At 34.2% G+C, this 27,130-nt stretch overlaps 3 protein-coding genes across 3 annotated transcripts in view; 2 read left to right on the top strand and 1 right to left on the bottom strand.

Moving 5' to 3' along the window:
- The first annotated feature begins 1,622 nt into the window (after positions 1-1,622).
- LOC136974186 (homeobox protein 2-like) lies at positions 1,623-3,922 on the top strand. The gene is made up of 2 exons (XM_067268990.1): positions 1,623-1,664; positions 2,057-3,922. The coding sequence occupies exons 1-2, from the start codon at positions 1,623-1,625 to the stop codon at positions 3,920-3,922; spliced, it is 1,908 nt and encodes a 635-aa protein (XP_067125091.1).
- Positions 3,923-5,109: 1,187 nt separating this feature from the next.
- On the bottom strand, positions 5,110-8,199 carry LOC136974185 (protein argonaute-2-like). The gene is made up of 2 exons (XM_067268989.1): positions 8,069-8,199; positions 5,110-7,883 (listed from the first exon to the last, which is right to left on the bottom strand). The coding sequence occupies exons 1-2, from the start codon at positions 8,109-8,111 to the stop codon at positions 5,110-5,112; spliced, it is 2,817 nt and encodes a 938-aa protein (XP_067125090.1). The 5' UTR covers positions 8,112-8,199.
- Positions 8,200-18,248: 10,049 nt separating this feature from the next.
- The window catches only part of LOC136974184 (transcription initiation factor TFIID subunit 1-like), an 81,154-nt gene continuing 72,272 nt past the window's right edge, over positions 18,249-27,130 (top strand). The window contains exons 1-4 of the mRNA XM_067268988.1: positions 18,249-18,324; positions 18,393-18,574; positions 23,891-24,040; positions 25,027-25,197. Coding sequence (XP_067125089.1) covers positions 18,297-18,324; positions 18,393-18,574; positions 23,891-24,040; positions 25,027-25,197 — 531 coding nt within the window. The 5' untranslated portion in view covers positions 18,249-18,296. The remainder of the gene's footprint in view (positions 18,325-18,392; positions 18,575-23,890; positions 24,041-25,026; positions 25,198-27,130) is intronic.

The raw sequence follows: 27,130 nt of genomic DNA, 5'->3' as shown, positions 1-27,130 counted from the left end.
AGCCCATTATAACCGGACCAATTTTGATAATATATATATATATATATATATATAACACAATTGGTAGAATCGTGTCGGCACCCGGAATAACAGTATAAATGAGGTTCGACACTACACCGCCGAAAGGTTGGCGACCCCTGCACTAGAACATACTAGAGATATACAGAAGAAATTTTTACTTTCCCGGCTGTTATATATAACAGAGCGATGGGTTAAAAAATGACCCGCCACGACTTTTACATTTTTGGACTTAGGACACTTTTAGTGTGTATATGGGGGAGACGACTTTTTTCACCCTGTTTCGAGCTTAATAACTCCTGTGCTTTTTGTCGAAAATTTCTGAAATTTTGCAGGGAAGTTTGTGTTTTGGGGAGATTAATATTATTATATTTTTGTGGTTAAAGTTCGAGGGGGCGAGGAAATAACGGGGGTGGTGTGTATCTCCAGTAGGGTCGGACTTAATGACGATTTTACTCGTTATTAGCATTTACAATTTCTTATAAAACTCATCCCTACACTCAAAATTATACTTTTTGCCGTTTTATAATAGTTAAAATATGGAGAGTCTTTTGAATATGAAATTCTAGTTCATTATTCGCTTACTAGCACTAAAACCACGATACTGTCATTTATTAAATTATTTTATATAGATTAACAGATGTAACGGCCATCGAAGTTTTCTGTTTATGTTACTTCAAACCCTCGCGAGTAATGCGTAACGCGTATCAATAAATTTAAATAAAAATAAATGAAAATAATTAGAATAAAAAATCTACATTGAAGAGTTTAATTGGTTATATTTTACTCCAAAGTTTGAAAAATTGCGTGATTAACCTATTAAAGATGCGTTCAAAATTGGAATCTAGTTCACTCTCGGTGTATGGCGGTTGATGGTTAACGTATTCACTCGTAGATTTATTTATAGAGCGAGATATATTTAATTTTCCTGCTCAAAACTCTAAATATTGTAAACAAAAAGCGAGAAAGTGTTAAATGTGGCTAAGAATCATGAAAGCGTAAGCCTTTATTTCCTTTCTTTTGTCAAAGACCCGACGTTTAAGGTTAAAGTCAGACGTGATTAAAATTAAATACTTTTTTTTATAGTAGAATGTTCTGATTCTTGGCCCAAATGTCTTCTATTTTCTAAATTACTTTGTTAAGATTTTAAACCCGGTTACTTAAAGCTTAATTTAATCTTCGACGACGAACTCCGAGCTATTTTTAGTACGTCTTATAATTGTAATAACGGAGTAAATTGTATAGTTCGAGAGTGCACTTTACAGGAAAATTTCTATTTGAAAGCATAAATACTATCGAAGTAAACTCGAAGTATTTTACCGCACGAAAGTTTTAAAAAATTTAAATACAATTATGTAAATGTTAATTAATTAAACGTAATTGAACGTCGACATTTAGAAAAATAAAAAGTCGAAGTTCAAAAGTAAAACGAGGAGAGAAAAGCGTGGAAAACTTTAGGTCACTTGCCTTTCTTTGACCCAATTTCATTCTAAGGACGTTGAGCTTTTGTTGTCGGTAAGGTTTCGTTGGGATCTATAATTGTAATCGACCTTTGACCCGCTACTTTGCATAACTCTTAGAGAAATCGTATAAAAGAAAAGATAATGCGCGCTTCGTGTCTTCAACGATACAACGACATGAAGACAGTGAGTATACACGTATTTTTCCACTATAAAATTCTTATGTCTTTAATATATATATTATAATTTACTTTTATTAAATTGTAGAAGACGTGACAAATTCGTTAAGTAATTAAGAGAAAGCAAATCGAGCACTGTAGTTTTTTTGTTTCTAAAAGAGATATTTTATAGAAAAATAATTTGTAGAAAATGTATTTAAGCTTACAGAATATACAGAATTCCGTAATATCTCTGTATAGTAAGCTTTTTCGATATTTTATCTGGACAGAGCTGAAAGAAGAGAAAGTTAAATTTGGAAATATGTCCATAACGATACTTCCTTTAGTTATTTCATCCCTCAGTTTTAAATTTATTGAAGTTTTATTTTAATATTTTAATGATATGATTTATTTTTTCAGGCTATAACGATCTTTCTGTTATTCGGTTTCCTGATAACTCCTTCTCTACAAGTCTGGAAGTTATCGAAACCATCGAAAGGACAAGTCAAAATAGTTTTATTGCCGTTTGTATCGCTTAAAGCGGGTGATGGAAAAGCAGAAATCATATACAAAGGAAAAAGTAACACGAGTGAAGAATATGACGAGAGATTAAACGAAGGAACATCCAACCAAAATGATTTTCAAGACGGAGAAAGCTTTCTAAATCCAAATACTTCCTCTCCAAATAGCGAAAACGAAGAAATTAAAAATCCTCCCGATAATAACGATAATTACGGAGTATTCGTGCAGTCGGGAAATATTTACAGAGGAGCAAACCAAGAAAACTTTCAAGTAGACGATACGAAAAAATTTGAAAGAGGTGTACAAAAACAAAACTCACCACAATTTGACAATTTAAATGCAGGATTTGCTCGACCGGTGATTCAAACGGGATTTAGAAACGAACAAAAGTATAATATAAATACCAGAGAACCGGCCATCGTTCATATTTTAACAGAACAACAAGATATATTTAATAATCCCGAACCCGTACAAGCGGCCGAAAGAAAACCTGGAACATTTTACCAGAATTTTAACCGCCAAGAGCAACAACAAAACTTCCAACATCACCCAAGAAACTTTAGAGAAGGAAATCAGAATGCAAATAACAGAAACATAGGAGGAAGATTTAACGAATATCCACCTAGAAACACTCCCGAAAGAGGTTTTCTTGTTGCTTCTATCGATAAACCGACCGAAAATTTTAACGTTAATATCGACGAAAGAAGAAAACCAATTCACGACGGTTATCTAAGAATTCCGATTTCGGGAAAAGAATCCCAAAATAATTTCCAAAATGGCGGAAGTAGAGAAGAAACCGCCATTGCAAACATAAGGCAGAACACCAATAATCAAGGAAGATATTTTGACGAAAGTGGTCATTCTAAGGGGGATAACAGAAATAAATCACCCCCTTTTATAATTCAAGATAAAAATGTAAACGTAAAGTTCAATAAATATAACGGAAACGAAGGGTTTCTTGTAAGAAAAAATATCCAAGTTCAACAACGACCGTTAAACCTTCCAGTTCAAGGAAATCAAAATACTAACATCCAACCCGTTAATTTAGGAAATTCGGCTAGTCAACAGAGGCCCGTAAAACCCGAAGAAAATTCTAAATTTATTGCTTCTGAAGAAAAAGTAATAGGTTACACTCAAAGATACATTCCCGAAAGTCACCCTGCAGATAACAATTGGAAACCGATGCAGTTTGGTGTACAATACAGAGGAGCGGTCGAAGAGAGGAAAATTAAACCCTACGAAAATTCGAATGCCTATTTACCTAACAATAGAGAGGAACCACCGAAACCTCACCATTTCTCTAACACAAGAGCACCTTTTTCAAACGATAACATAAATGGAGAGAAGCTCTTAACCGAAAGTTACGCACCTCGAGGGATCATCAGAGTCAATGGAAGAATACAAGTACAGTCGGATGATTCTAAAATTTCCGAAAATTTTCGTAATTCGGGAAGAAACCAATTCCTTCCATCTCAAGTTAACGAGAGGAATTTAGGTACGGATTCGAATATAAAAAACCATAGAGGTTTTGACTCGGATGCAAACGTAAACAGGCCTACGAATGTGTTGATGACACCCGTAACGATTAATCAACCGTCTTCGGGAAATTTGGCCCAATCCAAAGAAGACATCGGAGAGAGCCAAATGAATTTAAATCATAAAGAGAGTAAAAGTAATTCGGTCAGAACACAGGGATTAATACCAGTGATTATAGTACAGTCCTTTATCGAGGAAGATGCTGCAGATAACCAGAAAAATCAATAAACCAGGAATATTTTCTGCTGCATTATTGTTATAGGATAATTAAAGAATGATTCCCGATGTTAAAGAACTGATTTTCACAGTAAAAACACTAAGTGATTGGTTAATAACAAACAAAATTATTTCAAATTTACATTTACAGATTTTTTCTGAAATTTAATGGAGGACTCTTCATAATTATCGACCCCAACTTGGTGAACATATTCAAATATTTCTACTTTTATATCTCAATATTTACGTCATATTGTAGTTATTGTAATATAATGTACAGTTATGTAAAAATAAAATGATATTTTCTGATTTGTTGGAATAAATATAAATAACTAAATATTGTTACGGACATTCAATATCTAGAATGGCTGGAAAGTAACTAGGCATTGATAAATCGCTGTAATTTCTATACTTCCACAGCAAATAGATGAAAATTATTAAACTATTCTACCTTATTAAATATTAATATAAACACGTCTTTAAAATTTAATATAAGCATTACTACCATCCCCAACTTCCTCAAGCGCCCGAAGATCGTGATGTGTGAACGGCCGCTTCTCTGTGAGTGCGCGACCGAACCTTTGGTCATTAGCTTCTGATGACAATTTACGATTGTTTCCGCATGACATCCATCACCGCACGCCACCGTCTTCGCACGGCAACTAGCAATTTCCACACCTCGTAGCGGGCAGCAATCTGCGCTGGCTCCGACACGGAAGAGTGGTCGGACATCTTTCTTGCCATTGCACGTGAGACCTCTCTCGCTTATTGTCCAATCTACCGACGCAAAAATTATATAATTCCATTGGCTGATATACGTACATAGATAAATTTTATTAAGATTGCATTATTATCACAAAAATTACAGAGATTGCTTAACGCCTAGTCACTTTTTACCCACTCTGTATGTCTTATGAAGTAGTTAACACAGGTATTTAATTTATGTAAATATATCTATAATTTTTAAATTTTTTCCCTTTGGGCACTAAGAGGACCTTATTTCAGGCCCACTGCGGGGTGTCGCGTGATGAGAATCGAGGCCTGAAAATTTTCTGGTGTTGCTCGATTTTGGGTGTCCCAGTTTATTAAATACAACCTTAATATTAACATTTCTTTATTTTTCAAAGAATTTTGGGGATAGTTCCGTAATATTCTAATAAATCATCAAAAATTTCAAAATATTCAGATAAACTGAATTTTCAAACGAAATACATAGTATTTGTAATATTGCCATCGACTTCGACAGCATACTTGAAGCTGTTGTCCAACAGTTGTTCGTTCGAAAAATCGAGACAAGAATTGGAATCGTCGTTCCTGCCTCCATCCTCCCATCTGGCCAACAGATGCTGTTTGGCACGGTAGGCCGCCAGATGCGCGTACATAACGGGGCACGGGACGGAAATGCTTCGAGTGCACCTGACGTAAGTGTGGCACAAGTAATACGACAGGGTTTGCAACTCGTCGGCCGTAAAATTGTTATCGTCCCACAGCACGGTGTAATGGGCGGGTCTGCTGGTGCCCTGGATGCCGGCGTGGCTACAGATGTAAAAATCGAATTGGGTGGGATGGACGATGGTCGTATCCACGGTCGTGCCCGGGGGGATGTTGCTGTGTTTTCCCACTCCGTCTTCCACATTTTCTGGCACGAAACGAGTGTGGTGTCGTTTGCCCACCACCACGAAAGTGATGGGCGGTTGGTAGACTTCCGAAGAATTCATTTCTGCGCAGGCATCTCGCATCAGCATCAATTCCTTGTTTACCGCTTTAGAAAATTCGCCTTCGCTCAATCCGTCTCTGTAAAATATGATTTTTTCGGGTTTTTTTCCTCCGGTGCTTCGATAGAACGAGACCAATAAGTCTTTCATCATGTCTTTCATGTTCTCGATGATCTCCATTCTGTTCTTCTTGCCGTTGGTCTGCACGCTGACGGTGGCGGCGTATCTGCTCGGATAACTGTCCAAACTTCCCACCAAAGCGGCGATCGACGATTTGATTTTATCGTGTGGCGAAGGATGGGTGCAATCGGCACCGATGACGATGACCGGTTTATGGAAAATCTTGGGAACGACCTCCGGCGAGAGGATGTTGTTGACTCCACCCAATTTGGCGTTTATTTTTTGGCACAGATTGCAGATCAACTGGGCGTTACATCTTTTGCCGGAAATATTAACGTCTTTAACGCATTGGGTGATTAGTCCCATCCTTATTTCCGCCATTTCTTTAATTTCGGCGTAGAGACTTCCTCCTCCTCGAGAAGGGAGAACGACCATAATTAATTGAATTCTGGGACACGAAGATATTATACTTCTCAGAGTTCTCTCTACGGAATAGTTGGCCGGGGAATACTCTCTCAGGTAGTACGGTTTGTTAAGAATCATGCCAAACTTCCTTCCACCTTGACACATCATCCGAGCAAAATTTAACATGTCCGCTTCCTTACAGACATTCGAGGACATGCTGACAAACGCCCACCATTCTACGTCGACGGAACGATAGAAATTCTTGTCTCTGATATCCCAAGCGCCGTTTTCCGGAAGAATTTCTTCGGATTTACTATATACGATCGCCGGCGGCATTAACACTCGTCCATCTACACGCACCGGTTGATTATTTACGTCGATGCGGAATTTCCGGTTAAGTTCCTGGTTTTCTTGACAAGTCTGTTTAACGGCTTTGATGATGTCTTTAAATCGATTTTGTGGGGGTCTGGCAGTTTTTCGTATCATCTCCGCCACTTGCTTATCGTCCATCTTTTTACCGCAGTGTTGGCCCGGACAAACTTCGCAAACTTCGAGGGGTAAATAGGAGTATTTTCTGGTGTTTCCCACACAGACGCACGGAAGGTGCGGGTATCGAAGTTCTCCGTATTGTCTGTCGAAGTAATCCGCAACGGAGATCTGACGCGGCGAATTTTCTCGTTGCCAAATGAAGCAGACGTATCTGGCGGGTTCGCTGGTGACGTCGTTAATCTTGTACGTCTTTTTGTGTTGCAGATGGTTTACCGCAATTTTCAGAGACTTCAACTCCCTTCGAAGTGTTTTTATCTGACGATCGTCGAGTCCCCTGCGCTGTTGGACGTCGGCATTTAGGACTTCTTCGACGAACTTTATCAAAGGTCCGCTTTTGTAGAAGGTGGTAGCCGATATGTCGACGTTCAGCATGGGTTTCCATTGAGCTATGCGAACGCTCTGATGGTAACCGAACCAGATTTCTCGACCCGCTCCTAAGGAAATTGTTTCTTTATCGCTGGACGAAGAGAAGAACGATCTTCCGATAGGTACCAGAGATTTTGCGGGCCCGTGGCGCATGATGGTATCCACGGCCATAACGGCCTCTTCGGAGTTCCCGAGACTTTTTCCACGAAGAGGTTTTAGATCGATCCTGGGAATAGCCATTTTATCTTTACAAACGGGTTTTAAAACTACGTTGTAATCGCACGTTCTGTTGTTGCTCTTTAGCGATACGAAGAACGTCTTCTCTTCTTCGATGGGCATTAGATTACAACTGAACAAATTCTTCTTTCCGTCGAAAGCGACGGGATATTCCCGAAACAGTTGAAAAGTCGACAAAAGGTTGTCGATGACTTTTCTGTTTTCTTTGGTGTTGAGGCAGTTGTATCTTTTGCAACCGACGGATTGTTCCTTGTACTTTTTCAGAGGGAAAATATCCACGTCGTAATGGTACACGTAAGTCTGGCCTATTTTCATTTCGAAAAAGTTACTTATGACGTTTATCCTCTTGCCAGCGCACCCGAATCCCGGTCTCGGTGGGAAAATGTTCTGCAAATTAACATCCTTTGGTCTTGCAGCTACCTTGTCTCTGTTGATTTCTGTATATCTGATATCGGCAGATACAGAAGATACCTCGCGGCTGACCGAAGGAGAGAGTTTGTCGCTCTTCCATATGTTATTTCGCGTCTTCGGAAGTGCCCTTAAGTTTGATATCTTTCCGACGACGTCTTCTTTTTCGTCAGCTAATGAAATAACGGAAAGTATTTATTTAAAAATATATTAAAATTATAAAATTTGCACGAAAAGAATAGAAGAAGAGGGCAAGAGAACGAGATGTTAGAGAGGCTTTCGTACGGCACAAGATGAAACAAACTATGATAATAAATAAAAGTTTTAATTAGTTTTAAATAAATATATGTATTTTTACCTTCCTCTATTCTTCTTTTGGCCCTTTTAATTACAAATTCCATTTTTACTTTTTCCGATTTGCGGCTTAGAATTCAAAACAACGAATCCAATTGGAAAATGTCGTTAGAAGAATAATTCGAACGTCTTAATTTGAAAATATTCAAAAAATGAATAAAACAAATTGTCGGTTAATGATAAAATATAATTTTATTATTATACAATTGTATAATTATCAGATTATATTATTAATTTTGTGAAATTTCAATTATTCGGTTTATTAATTAATAACCAATAATGGGCTTAGAAGCCAAACAAAAATAAATATTTTAAATTACTAAAATCATTTTAAAAACTTGTGTAAATGTTTTTCTATTATCGCAGCGCAGCCGCGTGTCCTATGTGTTTCATTCGTCAGTGGCGCATTATAACTTCGTGGACCCCAGGCAGATTTGAATTGGGAGGCCCCACTTGTGTTGACTTCAGACATTTTTCTTTCGGGAATTTTTTGCGGAATATTTTCTTATAACTTAGCCAATCTCCATAAAATTATTTTTATACGGCGCGGAATACGATTATAACAATACATACATATTTATCTGACATTCTAGTCGGGCTTCTACTAGTAGTTTTTGATTCTCTATCTGATTTTCCAACCTTTATATAGAAGCTACTACCATGCTAAATGGTAGTAGCTTCTAAAGGGGATTAATGCTATTTTGGCGATTAAAGGTCGAGAGGATGGGGAGATAGAGGGGTCACTTATCGTATCTCCAGAGGAATAGGACTTAATGACGATTTCATTCGTTATAAGCATTTACAATTTTTATAAAATCATACCTTACCCTCAAAATTAAGTTTTTTGCCATTTTATAATAATTAAAAATATTTAAAAAGTTATTTAATAAAATATCGTAACAGATGGCGCCACCAAAATTTTAAATGTCGCCGGAAAAGTTAAGCAACTCGTTGCTGGATTTTTTGTTGTTTTTTTTTATGAAGTAATCCTAATAGCAAAAGTTTTTCTTTGCTAATAGTAAACGTCGTAATCAAATCGTTTTGTTTTTACTTCCGTGCAGAGCGATAATTTACTCTTCTGTGAGATGAGTTTAATGCCAATATGTGACGTCATCATCTCCGAACCGCTTCTCCCGTTCGCTTTCAAAGGTGTGGTCGTACTTAATCCTCGAAAAAGGAAATGCAACTCTGCAGAACTTGATTTTGGCTAAATTAATGATGCTAATATGTTACGAGACAGTTTTACGAACCGTTGCAACCAGTGGAATGGTGTCAAAATTTTAAAAAACTTCTTGCGGACGTGCATCTTTAACAAAGAGAGCAACGGTCGACAATGATGCAGTTGGTTTGAAGTTGAAAGAACAGTTTGTTGGATAATTTATAAGACTCCACTCGTATAGTGTCAGCCTTTGTTAACGGTTGTAATAACATACTTCGGTACTTTTATTAATTTGCTAATACATTTTAAATTAAACGATTTTCTACGTAAAGAGCTTGATAATGTCTTGCACATTAATTTTCCCTACTGGCTTCTGAATTTGTAACGAAAGATTTTTTTAAGTGTACGAAGGATTTTTTACATACACGAACAGGATCTTTGTTTCCTACAACCTGACCATACTGTCATGTAATTCGTTGACAATCCGTGGCAAAATTCAAATGGTAACTTCGATATGACGAAATTGAGGATTGAAGTACTGTGTTTATTTTGTATTCAGTAGAAATTTATTAGTGTTTGATTCGGATAGTGTTAATTTGATGTTATCTCTTCAGTTTTAGAATAAGAAATTATAAAGAGTGATGTGAAATCTACATAAATAAATGTACCATCTCAAAAAATCAAACAGATCTAAGGATTAAAATAAAATATTGCACTTTTATTCAATTTCATTAAATTATAATTGTAAGTAATAACAATAATATTCGTATTACGGACGTATCATACATTAACAGCCTAATTTATATGCTTTAATGTATACCTATGCCGAAACCTACCTGTTGGATTTTCTTATAAATACATCAAAATTAAAGTTTAGACCGATATTTATAGTATAATTTTTTTATAAACTTTTCATTTTTTATTTATGATTTTACGTTGTTAAAACTGCGAAGAAACGATAATAATCTCATATTAAACTAATTCAAAATACAGATGCAATATTCTAACGTTGCGGTTTTTAACTTCATTTTACATTCTTCTACCTCGGTTTCTTCTTCATTAAAACTAACAGAAGAATACGATTTTAATATTTATCTAACCATCTAGAGGGAGTTTTTGGACTAATAAACAAATTATGTCAAATATTATTGTAAATAAACAAATATTTACAAATGTAAATAAAACATCTGGAAATTAAAATTGCTTCTGAGTAATTCTTCAACTCTAGCAAACAGTCGGATTAGAAGGACATAACAATTTGTTTATTAGTCCAAAAAACCCCTTTTGGATGGTTAGATAAATAACTGATTAAGCCGGCTAATATTGTTACATTTTTCTGATGATTTTAATAATTACAATAATACCTTAAAATATATAGAATTTCAGAAGGTAAAGAAAGTACAACACTTAATTAGCTTTTGCAACACATTGTTAAAATGCATTTTTTACATAAAGGCGAGCAAACAGACCACGTACATTTTGTAAAGAAGTCCACGTCGACACTAAATACTTTCACACGTGAATGTTACAAGTAATGCAATTCATACATCTTAGTATTATTTATCGTTATTAATTTAATACTTCAGTTACTGTTTGATATATATACAGTAAGACCCCGCTTAACGCTGTTTCGGTATTACGCGGTATTCCCCGCGTGGGGATTCCCCGAACGCACGTTCGCTGCGTCACAGTTGATTTATGCTCGGTCATCAACTTTATTGTGTGTATAAAGATATAAACATATTTTATTTTATTGTGATGAATACGGCATTGTTTTAGTTTATGCAATGGGTGATTTCAAAGAAAAAGAAAGTAAAGCGACAAGAAAAAGCATTTCGTTGGAAACTAAAATGCAGGTGCTCGGACGATTAGATGCGGGTGAACGGCAATCTGATATCGGCACTGCATTAAATTTGTCAACTTCAACAATACGGACAATTTTAAAAAATAAAGAAAAAATCGTATCATCAGCAACTACAACCACAACGACTTTGGCAACAAAAATTACCCGTACCAGAAGCAATGTGTTTGAGAAAATGGAAAAACGACTTTCCATCTGGATTGACGATGAAGTTGAACGCAATATGCCATTAAGTCAGCAATTATAATGGAAAAAGCGAGAAAAATTTTAAACCACCATATTCAGAACAAAAAAGGCGACACGAGTGAAAATTTCTAAGCTAGTCGTGGGTGGTTTAATCGATTTAAAAACAAAAACAATCTTCATAACATACAGGTTACTGGAGAAGCCGCAAGTGGAGATACAAAAGCAGCTGCAGTATTTCCAGCAACATTAAGAGCAATCATTGAACGAGGGAATTATCCTCCTGAATTAGTTTTCAATGTTGATGAAACGGGCCTTTTCTGTAAGAGAATGCCAAAACGTACATTTTTATCCCGTGAAGAAAAGCGAGCATCAGGATTTAAAGATACAAAAGATCGTTTAACACTTCTACTGGGTGGTAACGCTAATGGAGACTTTAAATTAAAACCACTGCTTGTTTATCGTTCCAAAACCCCAAGAGTAATGAAAGGAATTTCAAAATCATCTTTACCAGTAATTTGGGAGTCCAGTAAAAGATCTTGGATCACTATGAAAATTTTCCAGAATTTGTTTACCGAACATTTTTGCCCGTCTGTTAACATTGAATGAGTGGACAGAAAAAATACTTTTTTAAATAGGGACAATACACAAAAAAGATTAGGAACCCTTCTATTAATTGGTTTAACTTTTCATTTTTATTGGTTTGTAAACAACTTAAACCAATCTTCCAACTTACTTTGTCGGCTTCCGCAAAGTCGTTAATTACTTTATCATAAAAGTCGCCGGTCGTCGACTCCATCGACGTATTTAAAAGCTCTTTTTCTATCGAAAGCAACGCTAGCGACGACAATTTTTCCTCCGACCCAGTGTTCCTGGCCAATGTACGAATTCTCTCCGTGGTCGACAGATCCTCCGGTAGATGCTACCGTAAATATTAACGATATTAAATCATATAATTCTTTTAGTACGTCTTTGTTCGAATCGTCATTAATTATAATACGTTTTATGTCTAAGAGTTACTTGTCAATATAGTCCGGACACGAATATAAATATTGCGATTCGCAACGTGATTTAGATAAATCAAAAAATTTCCCATAAAATTTACTTCATTTAAAGAATTAAAACACGCTCGGAAAAATTGTTAATAATTTTAATATTATGAAAAACATCTAAAAGTGATAAAAATTCTAAAGATTTTGTCTGAAAATCTGTCAATATAATTATAATTTTCTTTTAATTATACTGTAATTAAATATAACTTTGCAATAAAACGTACATAAAAATAACCAGGGCCGGATTTACATAGGGGCATTTGGGGCCTGTGCCCAGGGCCCCCACAAAATAGGGGCCTCCACAAAACTAAAAAAAAATTATGTTTAAACATAATTTTTTTTCTATTACCGCGACAGCCTAGTGTGGCCTAATCATGAGGGCAACAGGCAGAGAAAACCAAACCCGGAAAAAAACCTATTAAACATCGGAAAATTTCGGAAAAAAATTTCACATAGGTATTTTTCAGTTAAATTAAAATAATTAGTTTTACACAATAAAATATATGTATGTTTACAATAACCGTATTTTTAAATGAAATTTACAACTTCCTAGTTCAAATCTAATTGAAAGTACAGTATTTTGTGTAAATTTCCTAAATCATCAAATTTGCCTACTCTTAAAGGGGGGACCCCCACCGAATTTGTGCCCAGGGCCCCTGGATTGGTAAATCCGGCCCTGAAAATAACATTGAATACTCTTTACTTTTTAAATCTTAAACAATTCACTTAGTCAGATAGCTCCCCACCAGTGGCTAAAAGATAAAACTGTTGGAAGCGTTATACGTGTGTAACTTCCACCAGCTAAACCGAATGAAATTGGTGCTCTCTAAAGCGCATGCGCCATTGCCTATAATCTGGCTTACAGAACCTAGGATGCATATATATACTTTTCGTTTTGTATGGATCGATCTGTAAAATCGGATCAGCCCTTGTCACGTGATACAGATAGCTTCTGTCATAGCAGAAAATATACAAGTAGGATCGAAGATGGCGACAAACATTTGTTAGTTAATAATAGTCTCTGCTTGTTAGTTAACATACACTGATTTTTAAAAATATTATACGTATAATATCTTTGAAACTCTGTATACGTTAACTAACAAGGATTAATTAATTAAATTAAAATAATCCATTTTATCCCTCGATATTAAAACAGTAGTTGGTACTAAACGACATACGCTGTTACGAATTATCGTTTATTTGACAAAATTGTTTGTGCTCATTCGTACGAATTTTTAAATCGTATTACTCCGTCAATAAAATTGTTTTCCACAAAATAAAATTTAAATAAAAATTTTACAAAATTAAAAATAAAACTTGCAGAAAAGGTGAAAGTGCACGCCATACATTCTTGCTGTACAATCTAGCAAAATTGTTTCTAAATACTTATTTTTTCATCTCAGTTTATCGGACATTTTAATAATGATGTTTTTACTTGTCATTTATAAGTTTTAAATAAGTTTCCTTGTCAACAATTCAACGTGTTTCTTCGTTATTTACTATAAGCTTAACTTCAACCATGGAAGCCGCCATCTTTAATCTCTTATCCGATCCAAACGATCCTACCCTCCGCTCGGATTAGTTTGATCGCGATCCAGTTGATCCTAGATGGCGTTTGTATACGCAAATAGCGATTGATCGGATCGCAGTAGTTCCTTTGTATACACAATTTGAACGATCGAAGTGATCTTGGATCAGTTTGATTCCAAAAGTATATGCACCCCTAGATCTCAGAGTAGCGACACACGAGTAATCGCCACCATGTTCTGTCGACTGTCATCACGTGATCTAAAAGTTTACATTAAGAAATGACAACTTTTTTTTAGTTTAATAAAGCATTTTATTCCTAAAAGTGCTTTATTGAACTAAAATAATCGTCATTTCTTAATATAAACACATAGAACACGTGATGACAGTCGACAGAACACAGCGGCGATGAGCCGTGTGTCGCTACTCTCATATCTAGGTACACTACTCTAGGTTTATAAAATGAACACGTCGCAAACGAATTTGGGAAGATGTCACGTTTGTGTAACCCATTTCTGACCCGCCAACGGGCAATAGAGCCGCGTCGGCCCTCCAAACATTTGATTTTTGTCGCTGTCCATAAGTTTTACGGGATGGACACGTATATCTTAAAGAATAAAAAAATACTTATTCACACGTCAGCTGACAAGTGAAATTCACGTAGAAAGCACAGGAACACGCTCGGCAGTGCTGGCGTTTCGAAATGGACTAGCCAACTAAAACGGCAGCGCTCGTGGCGGAAACACTGGTGATGTAACTGAGGCGAGGGTGGAACTTCGCCCATGCACTTTTCCCGCACGCATCTCAACAGATAAGGCCATTCACATACCGGCCACACGCTCGCAATCTAAATATCGAAAAGTGAAAACAAAATTTTTTTTATCATTTTCTTTACCACTGAGGCGCCATATAGGATTTAGCGCCTGGAGCGACTGCTCTGTTCGTTTTACGGTGGGGCCGGCTCTGACTGTAAGACATTCTGATAGCATTACTTGGCGTGCAAAGGGCCACAATCATTACAAATTCCACTTTGGATTTTCAAAAATACAGATAACATTTCTTTAGAATAAATGAATGATTCGACATTTCTATAATTTTATTTATTAGAAAACAGAAAGCATTATTTTAACTTAAAAATCATAAAGTAACCTTGTTTGTAATGAACATTACTATAATAAAATAATCCTTTGTGAAATATTTCAAACCGATTAATGTTTTTCGTAACGCGTGACGTAAAGATATGACGGGATCATAATTTCTCACGCGTTTCAAACAATACATTCTAACAATACGGGTAACGAATTGTTAAAATGCATTGTTGACTTTTTCTATTGTAGGTGGCTATTGTTAAGAATAAATTTGTTCGAAAGTTCCGCGTTTCATTGAGATTTGAGAACAAATTGTGATTAAGTAATGTACGGGAGGCAGAAAGGGCTCTCTATGTCGCCTTTCTCTTAGGCTTGCTCGAGTAAAAAGATGAAATTTCCTGTCGGCCTTTTTATTAGAGTTACTCTTTACTCTTCACTCAAACTAACTCTTTGTGTTCTGCATCATTAAGGCTCGCTCGGATGAAGACAAAGACAGCACCCCGTTCTAGAAAAGCCCGCGAAAGGCGAACAGGCCCGCGTAGGGCGAAGAGGCCTTCCTAGGGCGAAGAAAGAAGATACAAGAACGGGTCGAAGGCAAAAGACGGTGAGGCTTTCTGTGTTTTGTTTCTTTAAGGCCCGCTCGAGTTAAGAGGCCGACCGGAGATGGAGAGGGCTTTCTGTGTCCCGTTTTATTAAATCGCGCGCAGGGCGAGTATTTTTTTTTTTTTTTTTTTTTTTTTTGTTTTTCGTTAATGAGGTTCGATATGAGTTTGAACTAAATTTTGTGACCCTAACGTGCATTTTATTACGATTTTGTGTATTTATAGATTTCCGTCTTTTTTCATTACTAGTTGTTGTAATATTGCATTTCTTAGTTCAGATAGTAATAATATGGTGAGTTTCGAATAGCTGAATCCAGAGGTAATTACGAATATTTTCATCGTGCGAGTTAGGAAGAACTCGGCTCGACAAGTGATGTTGGTCACTTGTGGAGTTGGATTCTTTCCAACTCTTGGTGGAACTCCGAAGCAGCCACCTCCACGTGGTGAGTTCTGGGTTGTCGTTCGTCTGGTAATGACGAACGGCAGGCGAAGAGCTGCTTGTTCCATTTTATCCATTCGGCTCTGCTGCGCAGCTTTCTTATGCCGATCGACGTTGAAAACCCTAAGTGTTTTGGTGTTTGGTTGAAATAGTCGAGTACAAAATCAAATTTAAATTTATTATAAACTGCTGATAAGTAATTTACGATTGTCCCTCCTGTGATTTATTAATTCTAAAACTGAAATATTTTGTTAAATACATTCTATTATATTAACTCCGGCTTTCTTGATGGGTCGGTACTGACCCTTCAGGGGTCAATGAAAGTTTGCGGGGATAGCTAAGACTTTGCAAATATTTACAATTTTACCCATTATTCTTCTTGCTCTTAAATAAATGTTTTTTTAAAAAATTATATAAGAAGTTATATTATATATAATATAATATTGTATAATATATATAGTACTTAAACGATACTGCGAATTTAAAAAGCTAGAACCGAAAGCTCTACTTTTGATCGATAATGCTGCAAGCCATCCAACGCGTTTGTCTGGCTTAACAACACGCATTCCAGTAGAAGTTGTTTTCCTGCCGCCAAATACAACTTCGTTAATCCAACCAATGGATCAAGACGTAATATCAAATTTTAAAGCTTATTATCTGCGGCGGACATTCCGACAACTGACTGATAAAACAGATGGAGCAGATAAACAATCCATTAGAGATTTTTGGACAAACTATTGAATAGGCCTATCTCATCATGGATGCTGTAGACAACATCAATCTTTCCTGGAATGAGGTGACCGAGAAACGTTTGAAAGGAGTATGGAAGAATGTATGGCCGGAGCTAAGCAAAGATGTTAACACAAGAGAATCCATTGTTGATGTCGACGAAATTGTCGAGCTAGCTAATGAAACGGGGTTGGATCATATAAATGCGCAGGATATTGAAGAATTATTCCGAGTTACAACTGGAGAAAGTTTTTCCAACGACGATCTTAAAGAATTAGTAGAACAACGGGTGCACGAAGATGACGAAATTAGCGTTTCTGAAGACGAGGAACAAAAGGAACTTTCTACGGATTTTCTAAAAAAAAGTTTAGCCACTATAACGGAAATAATGGTTCAGTTTATACAAAGTGATTTCAATTTTGATAGAAGTTCAAAGGCGAGACGAAGTGTCACGGATGCCATGTCTCGCCGAACGAAACGGGAAAAGGCAAACGACGTTAGGCGACTTCTTCGCAAAGAAACAAAAGATGTCAAATGAGGAAGAACCTTCCTCGTCGCAAACGTAACTTCTTCACTCGAACTTTTTTTTTATTTTCATGAGTGTTTTATGAATAAATATCGATATTAGCAATAAATAAGTCTATAATTAATGTAATAAAAAGTATTTAACAATAAATGTTACAAAATAAAACAAAACAAAAAAAAACTGATAAATTTTATTATTCTCTGTTCTGTTTCACGTAACTCCCTTATTTACGTGTTAAGATGACCCAGTTTAACGTTGTTTCGCTTAGCGCTCTGTCATCTTGGAACGCATCCCCAACGTTAAGCGGGGTCTTACTGTATATACCAAACAGTAACTCAAGTATTAGGCTAAATTAATTACATTATAGGCCTATACATACAGTAAAGGTAGCATTTTCCTATGAATACAAGAGGCATAATTCTTAGAACAAGGCAGAATGCATTGTCTTTGTGAGTACGAAAAGATATTGTTCCTGTGATTACGTAATATACTTTCCAGTGACGTAACAGTTATCAATACGTTGATAGAAAAACGCATCAAATACTGCACGAATACATTTTAAATCCTATCCCTTATATTTCGGCTCTGTTTTTCTTTACTCGGGATAATACACGAGTATAGGTCTACGTCTAACATAATTCTTGGCCGTGTTTTCGGTTTTACGAGTATTGTAAACAAATGACGTTGAAGTGACATCATTATTTCAGCCTTATCCAATCGGCTCTTTTTTCACAAAAGACAACGTTGAGCATTTGTCCACTTCGTCGTCAACTTCGTTAATTGTCTCGACTAATTTTGAAACTCGAAAAGTATCACGTGATCCGAATTGACAAATAGTCGTTTAGTAAATATTTAAAACGGACTGACGTAAAATCTTGGCGAGAGTTAATTGGTCGATTAGAATCGATTATCTTCACCATGGTAAGTCGAAGTAATTACGAAGTTTCGAAGCTCTCGCATCCGAATGAATATAAAAACACGTTCCTGGATGTATTTCGGCACGTGGTTATTCGTGTGATTAGGTTATATCGTGGTAATACGTAAATACGTATTGCATTGAAAGAAAATGGCAGATACAATAGTTGCGGACGAAGGTAAGAGTTGGAAGTTTCTCACAGAGAGTGACGTCTTATAATAAAAGTTATGAATTGTGTATTTTCAGTTGTTGACGAGAATTACAATGCAGACGACGAGAATGATTCGATGGAAAAAGAATTTAAAAATGATAAATTGTATACGATGAACTATTCTGTTGATGCCAGAAGTGAACAAGTAAACGAATACGAATTGCAAATGGAAATGAAATGGCCTGTTATTGAACCTGCCGCTCTTTTATCGAAAAAGGTAATTTAAAAATGCCAACATTCGGTTATTTATCAAATGAATTTTTTGGAAGTTTGATAAAAAAGACCCAAAATTTATTATTATTATTTCCAATGAGACTACTCCAAACTATTCGGTTCTACACTTCTCTTTGGTGAAAAATTGTGTTACATAAATATATGCTGCTCTTAATTCGATAAGCTTCTATAATCGGTTCTTGTCTCAATATTATTTTATAAATTTTTTAATAAATAAGAGCTGTTTGTACTCTGTACATATTTTTTAAGGAGTTGAATAGCTGCATTTGTCAGGGTTTGCTTGGGTTTAAATGGACTCTAGGGATGATTTGGGGGTGGTCTCTCACTATATTTTTTCCTAGGGTTGAAAAATATTCGTGCCAAATGTGGTGCGGATTTGTTGAACAGTATAGAACCTTTACCATACGTACATTTATTTTTACCTTTATGTGGGCAACTTTGAAAGTTACCAGATACGCAAAAATCACCAAATGCAGAAAAACGGTCTGCCAAGCTTCACGTCTTGGATATTGAATCGGCAGCAGTGAATAGTATCTAGAACAATTGTTTTTACATTAGAAAGATTGTCTTTGTGGGTGCCTCGTTCTCTGACTGAACAGCAAAAAGAAACTTGTGTGGAATGGTGCCACTATATGCTGGAAAAATTTCACCCTTTGAGCTCAAAAACATATGTGGGACATTGTCACTGGTTACGAGATCTGGATCTACTAGTATGACCCTGAAAGTTTGGGTCTTCTCCGATAAAGTCTTTTGAGAAATCCTAAAATGGGCATTTGTGGACTCTTGCTGCACCGTGATAATGCAACGACGCGTACGGCAATGATAACTGTAAACTACTAAAGTGATTCCCGAGTGCAATTTGTCACCCATTTACCTTGTAGTACAGATTTAGCACACTGTGACTTCTTTCTGTTTTCCAAAGCCAAGGAGGTCCTCGAGGAGTGTCATTTTTTGGGAGTCTGAAAGAGGCTGTTGCTGCATACAGACGCACCTTGGTAGACATCTCAGAAGACCAGTGCAGAGCTGGTTTTCCGGCATGTAACAATGGATCAAATATCAGAGAGAGTACTTTGAGAAGATATGAGGATGGACAGAAAGTAACAATAAACAGGACTGTTATTTCCGGAAACTTTCAGCTTGACTTTCATATATGTATATAGAATAACATTATTGGAAAAAGTTTTAAACAAACAAACCAGTGAGTTTAAATAAAGGTATATTGATCACAAAACATAATAAACTTTAATGAAAGATAATTAATATTTTACTGAATTTGAAATGTTCTAATTTCTATTAACAGTTCCTGATGTACCAATTAGAGGATGTCATTTTTTTTTTAATTACAGTATTGTGTTAATAACAATACTGTTTTAATTTATGAAATTTGAGATTTTTATTTATTTTATTCCAAATTATGAAAAAAATTAAATTATTAATTTGTGTAATTTAGTTACATAATAATGTATGTGTGTAATTAATTTAGTAAACAGGCCTGGATAAAGGAAAAGCTGGACCTGAAGCCTTGATATCCCAGGCTGAAATCTGTGTAATCAAATCTAATTATAAAGTTTATAAAATCAATTTATGTACAGTAGACTCTTCCCTACTGAAGTAATGTAGGCAGGAGTGATCTGGATATATTAGAAAAATCCAGATAAGGTGATGTAATAATTTTTAACTAAGATCATAACATATATGCCTACCAAAATATGTATAAAAATGTTTATTTTGACTTTTATGTTTATTTTTGACAATTGCAAATAATTTTGAAAGTATTGTGTTTTGTTCTTGTTTTGCCAATGAGCTGCTTCATCATGCCAATGCTGTAAAATGTTTTCAAAAATTTTTGGTTGCCTTTGATCAGTCTGTATGTGGGAAGATCAGATGAGGGAGTGAGTACTGTAATTTCAAATGCTTAAACGAAAAAAAGATAACTGAAAATGTCAAAAGTAGGTTCTTTTTTTATAACTCTCTCCTCCACAGACATGATTAAAAAGGCACTCCTACTGTCTTTGTAGTCATGTGTGTCAGGATATGTATCTTAGATTACAAAGTGCATTCTTAACTGGACTTTGATGATAGCCAAGTGGTTAAAGTGCAGTAGAGACTATAAAAAATGGGACACAAGCTATAGAAAAGGGCATTTGTACATTATGCAAGAAGTTTCAACCTCTATGGTTAAATGCTGAATGAACACTCCCACAAGGTGGTTCTGGTTAGACTCAGACTAATTTTGTCTTGAAAACAGGAATGTGGTTTTGGCCAACATTGAATCTAGCAATGGGCAATAGCGTTGATAAACTTGCTGCACTCATTGCAGGTTTGGACAGGCCCATTATATTTGGACACCTTAACCACTTGGCCTACTGACCTTTAGTCAAAAGGAAGTGTAGAGAGACTTTGAGACCCTAGCTTTAGGAATTGTGATTGCTTATGGCTGTGTTGATAGAAATGATTCCACGTGGAAACAAAATGAAACTTATAAAATTAATTATGTATTAATAAATTTTAACATAAATGTACATATTATCAATTATTAAAACTTTAGAAGGAGATTCAGTTCATTTACTGTAGAAATTAAACTTTTGAAATTAAAAATAATTCTTATATTTATGATTTTAACATTAAATAATTACCAAGATTTTAATGTGTAAAATTTTTGGACTACAATTTTCAAATTGCAGATATAAATTTCCATTGGCATCCATTTGCCTGTCTGTCCTTCCTTAACCTTGAGAACAGAGTTAGGTAGATGAAATTTGAGATGATATAATAAAGTTTGAGGGCAGGAGGCCCAATTAACTGTGTACAAACTACCAGTTTAGACCAGAAATCACATTATTTCAATTCAAAAATTTTCTGAATGGAGTTAGATGGATGACTGGCATGACCCTATTGCTAACAGGAAAAGTATGATGTAAAGGGCCAAGACACTACTAAAAAAATTGAGAACATTATGACAAAAATTGTAGCCCATCATTGTGACAATGTCAATAAATAATTGCTCATCAATATATAAAAATATATTTTAATTATTTAATGTCTGTTCCATAATTAATCATTCAATTTAATGTAGAAGAAATCCTGATAAGAATTCTTCAAATTATATTTAAGTCAAAATTTTTATTTTTGTGGGTTTCAAAATGTATTTAGTTTTGAAAATTAAGCAAGTTTTTTCATTTTAGCTTCAAACTCTTTTTGAAAATAGAATACAAAAAGTTTTTAAGTTATATGGATCGAATTGATATAACTAAGACAATCCAACACATTGACAGTTAGACAAAGGGTGGTAACTCCCTAGGAAAACTTTCTATGAAAACTGATCAATATTTAGGTGTTAGACATATGAATAAAATCAAAATTCTACACAACCAGCCTGTTGTTTAGCTGCAAACTCAACCAACTACCAACATTCAATGGTTTTATCCAGAAGAATATTTGTACTGCAGTTCCTGGATCCAAAAACAGATGTTTGTCTACAGCTTATCACTTGTACCCAAGAGTTAAGCAGAAAACATCTGATGCTCAGTTTTGATAGTTGGATGTAGATCAGTTGAGCTAAACTCATCTATACCTCCTATCAATGTTCTCACTTGCAATAGGGCAATAAGTACTTCTATTTTTGCTTTGTTTCAGTCTTAAAATGTTAAAAAATTGTCAGTTTTATGTAAATGCAGATATTTGCAATAAATAAATATTAATATTTATTTATTATATTTATTATATTTATTTTAAATAAATATTAAAAGTACAGTTTTAACAACCAGTTTGGCAAACTAAAAATATGTTAGGAAGTCTGCCAAACTGGCACAAACTAACTGAATGCCACCACTGGCATGAGAATTGTAAGCATTGTCTACTGTATCAATAGATCTATTTGTTCAATATATTCTAAAGACTCATTTTTATCATTTAAGTGAATTTATACTAAATTTCTAATTTACTTTAAAATACCATTATGTAAAATTGATAGTTTTCTGTTTTAAGACCATGCCAATTTATTATTGAATTTGTACATATTTTGATGAAATAAATTTTATTAATTTGTTATTTTACTAGAAAGTAGTAATATGCCAATAAAAACTGCTGTTGGTTTAGTTTTATAAATAGGTTTTTACATATAAATTCATTTTTGTATAATTAATATAGTATAAATCGGGGATCGCCAAACTACGGCCCGTGAGGTCGGTTCATCCGGCCCACCGCCGCACTGTGCCACAAATGAGCAAAAATATAATTATTTATATGGAAATATCATAGATTGTAGATAAACTTATTATGTAGAAAAAATTAAAATAAGTGTAAGTAAAAATGCCGAAATTGGTCCAATCTGATTTTTGCATCTGGCAGTAATATAATATTTAAAAAAATCGGCGAAATAAAAAATTTTGGCAACTTTTTGCGACTGCGATGATATCGGACCGCTTTTTATATAAGTACCTACAATAAAGTTTCTAAGAAAAACAATTATGAGCTTGCTGGCAGCGATCATGTTTGTGTATTGGTAATGTATTGGTAAATAAATTTATTGGTTGTCCCCATTTTTTGTGTATTCGGTATACTGTATCGAACAAAATGATTATGCGTATGCAGCCTGTGCTTGTCATTCTCTCAGTTATCTGGCTAACTGTGAAAAAAGTTTGGTGACCCCTGGTATAAATTGATAAAAATAGAGGTATACTTAAGAAATTAATTTTTGTAAACTGATTTTGTGGTTACGTTTATTAAACCAAGCATGTTAAGATTTTAAATTATACTAATGTTTGAGTTATTAAATAATTTAATAAATTGTAATTATTACTTTATAATTAAAAATCTGTACTGTACTTATTAAAGTTAATAATTTAATTATTTATGTCGAGAATGCAGAAAACTACACTAATTCGGAAACTTTAAGATTGCTACTATCAATACAGAAAAGTTTAGCTAATAATGTCATTATGGTCAATAATTATTCCAATATTGTGACTTCTGACTTTCAAAAAGATCGAGTAACTATATTTTTGTAAACTTTTAGAAGTAATAGTTTAGAAAATTCCCAAAATATAAACAAAGTCTTTTTAAATATTTAATGATTGCCATAGTTTTAAAAGATACATTGATTTTATAGATTTTTTGAATCAAAGTGTTCCTTAAAAATCCATTCAGGCAGAAAATTGGTTGTTTACTAGAGATAGGCTACTCTTTTAAAGAAATTTGTATAATATTGAAAAAAGAAATCATTTTAAGTTTTTAAAAATGAAGTAAATGTGAACTGAAAGAAAAACATAATAAAAATGTTTTGCCTTTTTTTTTTCAGATAATGACTATATCCGATTATTATAAACCGAGTAAAAAAAATGTGCCAAATATCTGGGGTGGTGTAAGGAAGAGAAATTCAAAACGAAGTATCGAGAAAGATCAGTTAAAAGTAGTCGAAGAAAATTTGTTAATCGAGAGCGACGAAGAAGTAAGTTTTATATTATTAACGACGTACGCTTCAATTCCATTATAATTTGATGGTTGGGGTCGAAGAGTACAAATTGCAATAAATCTGAAACCACATAGTATTGGAGTTGCAATGTTATAAAAAGGGAAAATGGCTTTGTAATGGATTCGAGCTTGACTACAACTACTGTAAAAAATTTGAAGCTGCAATAAAAAAGATATGATTTTGAGAGGGTTTTGTTTGTTACAAATACATTCACAATTTCCTACCTTCTCTACACAAGCATTGTTTTGTATGCAAACAATGATAATGCCCGTCAATAACAACACTAAAATTCCAAATAAAAGGTATGAATTGATGAAATAAGGATTATTTAGATTAGAAATATACAGATAACACAAAAATAAAAACTAACATCCATTAAATGATATCTATAATACAATCATTATCTATCGATAAGACCATATTATTAAAACAGGTTCATGATGTAATTGCATTATATTGAATTTTGTACTGTAATGGAGTTGAAGTGTATAAGTAAATAGATTGCAATTTGTTATGTATAAATTTCAAATAGTAGGCCTATATTCAAACCTGTATATATCAATATATACTATTTGTATACGTAGAGGTATTATCAATTCAAAATGTAAGATTGTATTATGACTATTTCCATTTTGAATGTACTTTATAAAAATATAAAAGAAATACTGTTTAGATTTACGAAATTTCTTCTTGTAAATTGAGTAAATGCTTTAAAATTTTAGAAAGTATCTAACAATTTTAATATTTATTATCTTTTATACTAGTTATTTATGTAAATTTTAAATATATAATATACTATTATAAAAATAAGGAATAGAAATAAATTTTGTTTACGATTGTATAAAGTGATTTTGATATAAAATGGTATGTTCTCTTTAAATTTGCTTTATTACTTTTCTTATATCATTTTTTTTGTAAATATTTGGAAAAGTAAATAAATTATGAAAATATTTTTTCAACAGGAAAAGTTCTGTCAGTCAGAAAAAGAAGTACAAATTCAGATAAATGAAACTTTCGTTGTGCCAGATTCTGAATCAATTTCTGCATGGCGCTTTGGTGCAGCAGAATATTGGTTTAATTCGTTAAATATTCCTGCTAATAGTAAAATATGCAATTATGGATTTAAATTAAAGGTAATTTATTTCTAATTCAATCAAATTGTATGTAATTTTACTTATTATAGTTGCGTACAAACTGGTAAATATAAATGAATATTAAATAACTGTATAAATGTATGTGTGATTGAGTGTATTCATATTTTTCTTTTGGACTCAAAAGCCATGATTTTTACTGCATCTCTGTCAAGTTATCTTGACAATTTGGAGGCTGTCCTACTTGTTTTTTACATTGCATGAATGAACATAACATAGACAAAAGATAAAACTTTGAATTACTATCATTCAATTATTCAATTCAGATTGATGATTTGCTAAAATTACGATTGATTATATATGACTTGGTCACCTCTATGATTGATTATAGAGGGACTCTCTAATAATGAAAAGATCTATACTGAAACATTACTATTACCACAATAGTAGTTCAACCTCATTTTCTCACATTGCATTCTATCAGTGACAGATCCTTGAGAACACTCCTGCATTTCTCATTCACAAGTTAATTGAGATTTTTTTTATTATTCTGAACAAAATCCAAAAATTGATCTGGTGACTTTCTGGGAAAACTGCCACAAACTAACAACCTGAGAAACTGTCAGCTACCACCTTGGGAATATCCCAATTTTAGTTCAACCATATACTACACTCAACTTTTACTTTTGATTTAAATACCTTTTCGAAAATACTTGTAACACACATTTACATACAGTCAAACCTCTGTTTTGAACTTAGTTAATTTCAAAAAGTTGTTCAAAAACCAATTTGTTTTCAAACTGAAATAAATATTTCCATAAGAAACAATATAAAATGGATTAATCCATTCCCAGTTCCCAAAACAAAACCTTTTTTTACCTTTTCAACTGTATTTTGTGCATAAAAATACCTACAAATGCAATATAATATTATCTATATCCATTTTATATTAAAAGCAAAATGTTCTGTTGCCACTAACCAAAACCATCATTTTATAAATAGAGACTCGCCTCTGCCTGGATGAAATATAACCAAATCAGTCAAGACAAACAACAAGTACTTTATCCGCACTTTCGAAATTATTATGTTTCAATTTCTTTGATTTAAACTTCAATTTAAATTAATTAATTAATTTCGATTTTTATTTTTTAATGTTAGTTTCAGTTTTGGTGTAAAATCCAGAGTTTTAATTATTATATTATTTTTAGTTTTAATTAATTGGCTGCCTTAATATTAATAAATATTAATATTTAATTTAATATTATTAATATATAACATTATATTAATAAATTTTTGTTATATTATTTGAGTTTTGTTCTTGAATGGAGAAATAAAAATTATTTTCAATTCACCAAATTATTTGGAATTTTTGCAGTCTGTTTTTGAATATGGAATTCTAGAAAAGCAATCTCATACTTTAAACATATTGTGGGGAAGTACTCGATCTTTAGAGTATTCCCCGTGCAGGAACAAAGAAAAAGAAACTTCAAAGAAATAAATCACACACTCTATGACGCCAATGCAAGGAACTTAAAGTTTATTTTAGTCCTTCCAATCACTACTCTGTCCCTTCGCTATAACAGACACTAAAACAAAAGAAACAACACACAAAAAAAAAATCAATCTCGCGACTCTATCGTCTACATGTCCTCTCTCTCTTTCTTTTTTCCGAAAAAAGTCGTTCTTCTTCCGTTGAGCATGCGTGATCTCCCTCTCTTCCTCCTTGATCCGGGGTTTTTTTTTCCAACGAAAACGCAGCCCATCCTTTCTTTACCCTGCAGCCCACCCAAGAATTCTGCAATAGAACATGTGATATTTGGACCACATATCTCCCCTCCTCCCATTAACTTTTACAACAGGAAGCTTTTACGCTATGAGGGCCTGTCCCTCCTTTACACCGTGAACCACCCAAGGGGTCGGTTACGAGCCGGTTAGGCAACAGAACACGTGGTCTTCAGACCACAATATTTAAATT

The sequence above is a fragment of the Centruroides vittatus genome, unplaced genomic scaffold, assembly GCF_030686945.1.
Source record: "Centruroides vittatus isolate TY-2023 unplaced genomic scaffold, ASM3068694v2 contig_345, whole genome shotgun sequence".
NCBI lineage: Eukaryota > Metazoa > Arthropoda > Arachnida > Scorpiones > Buthidae > Centruroides > Centruroides vittatus.
This window is presented reverse-complemented; position numbering and strand designations above follow the sequence as displayed.

What these genes read in the sequence shown, in the direction of transcription:
- LOC136974185 (XM_067268989.1), bottom strand. Translation starts at nt 8,111, where the DNA reads ATGGAATTTGTAATTAAAAGGGCCAAAAGAAGAATAGAGGAAG. An exon ending in CAAAAGAAGAATAGAGGAAG is followed by an intron (nt 7,884 to 8,068) that starts GTAAAAATACAT and finishes TTATTTCATTAG; the next exon opens with CTGACGAAAAAGAAGACGTC.
- LOC136974186 (XM_067268990.1), top strand. Translation starts at nt 1,623, where the DNA reads ATGCGCGCTTCGTGTCTTCAACGATACAACGACATGAAGACA. An exon ending in GATACAACGACATGAAGACA is followed by an intron (nt 1,665 to 2,056) that starts GTGAGTATACAC and finishes TTATTTTTTCAG; the next exon opens with GCTATAACGATCTTTCTGTT.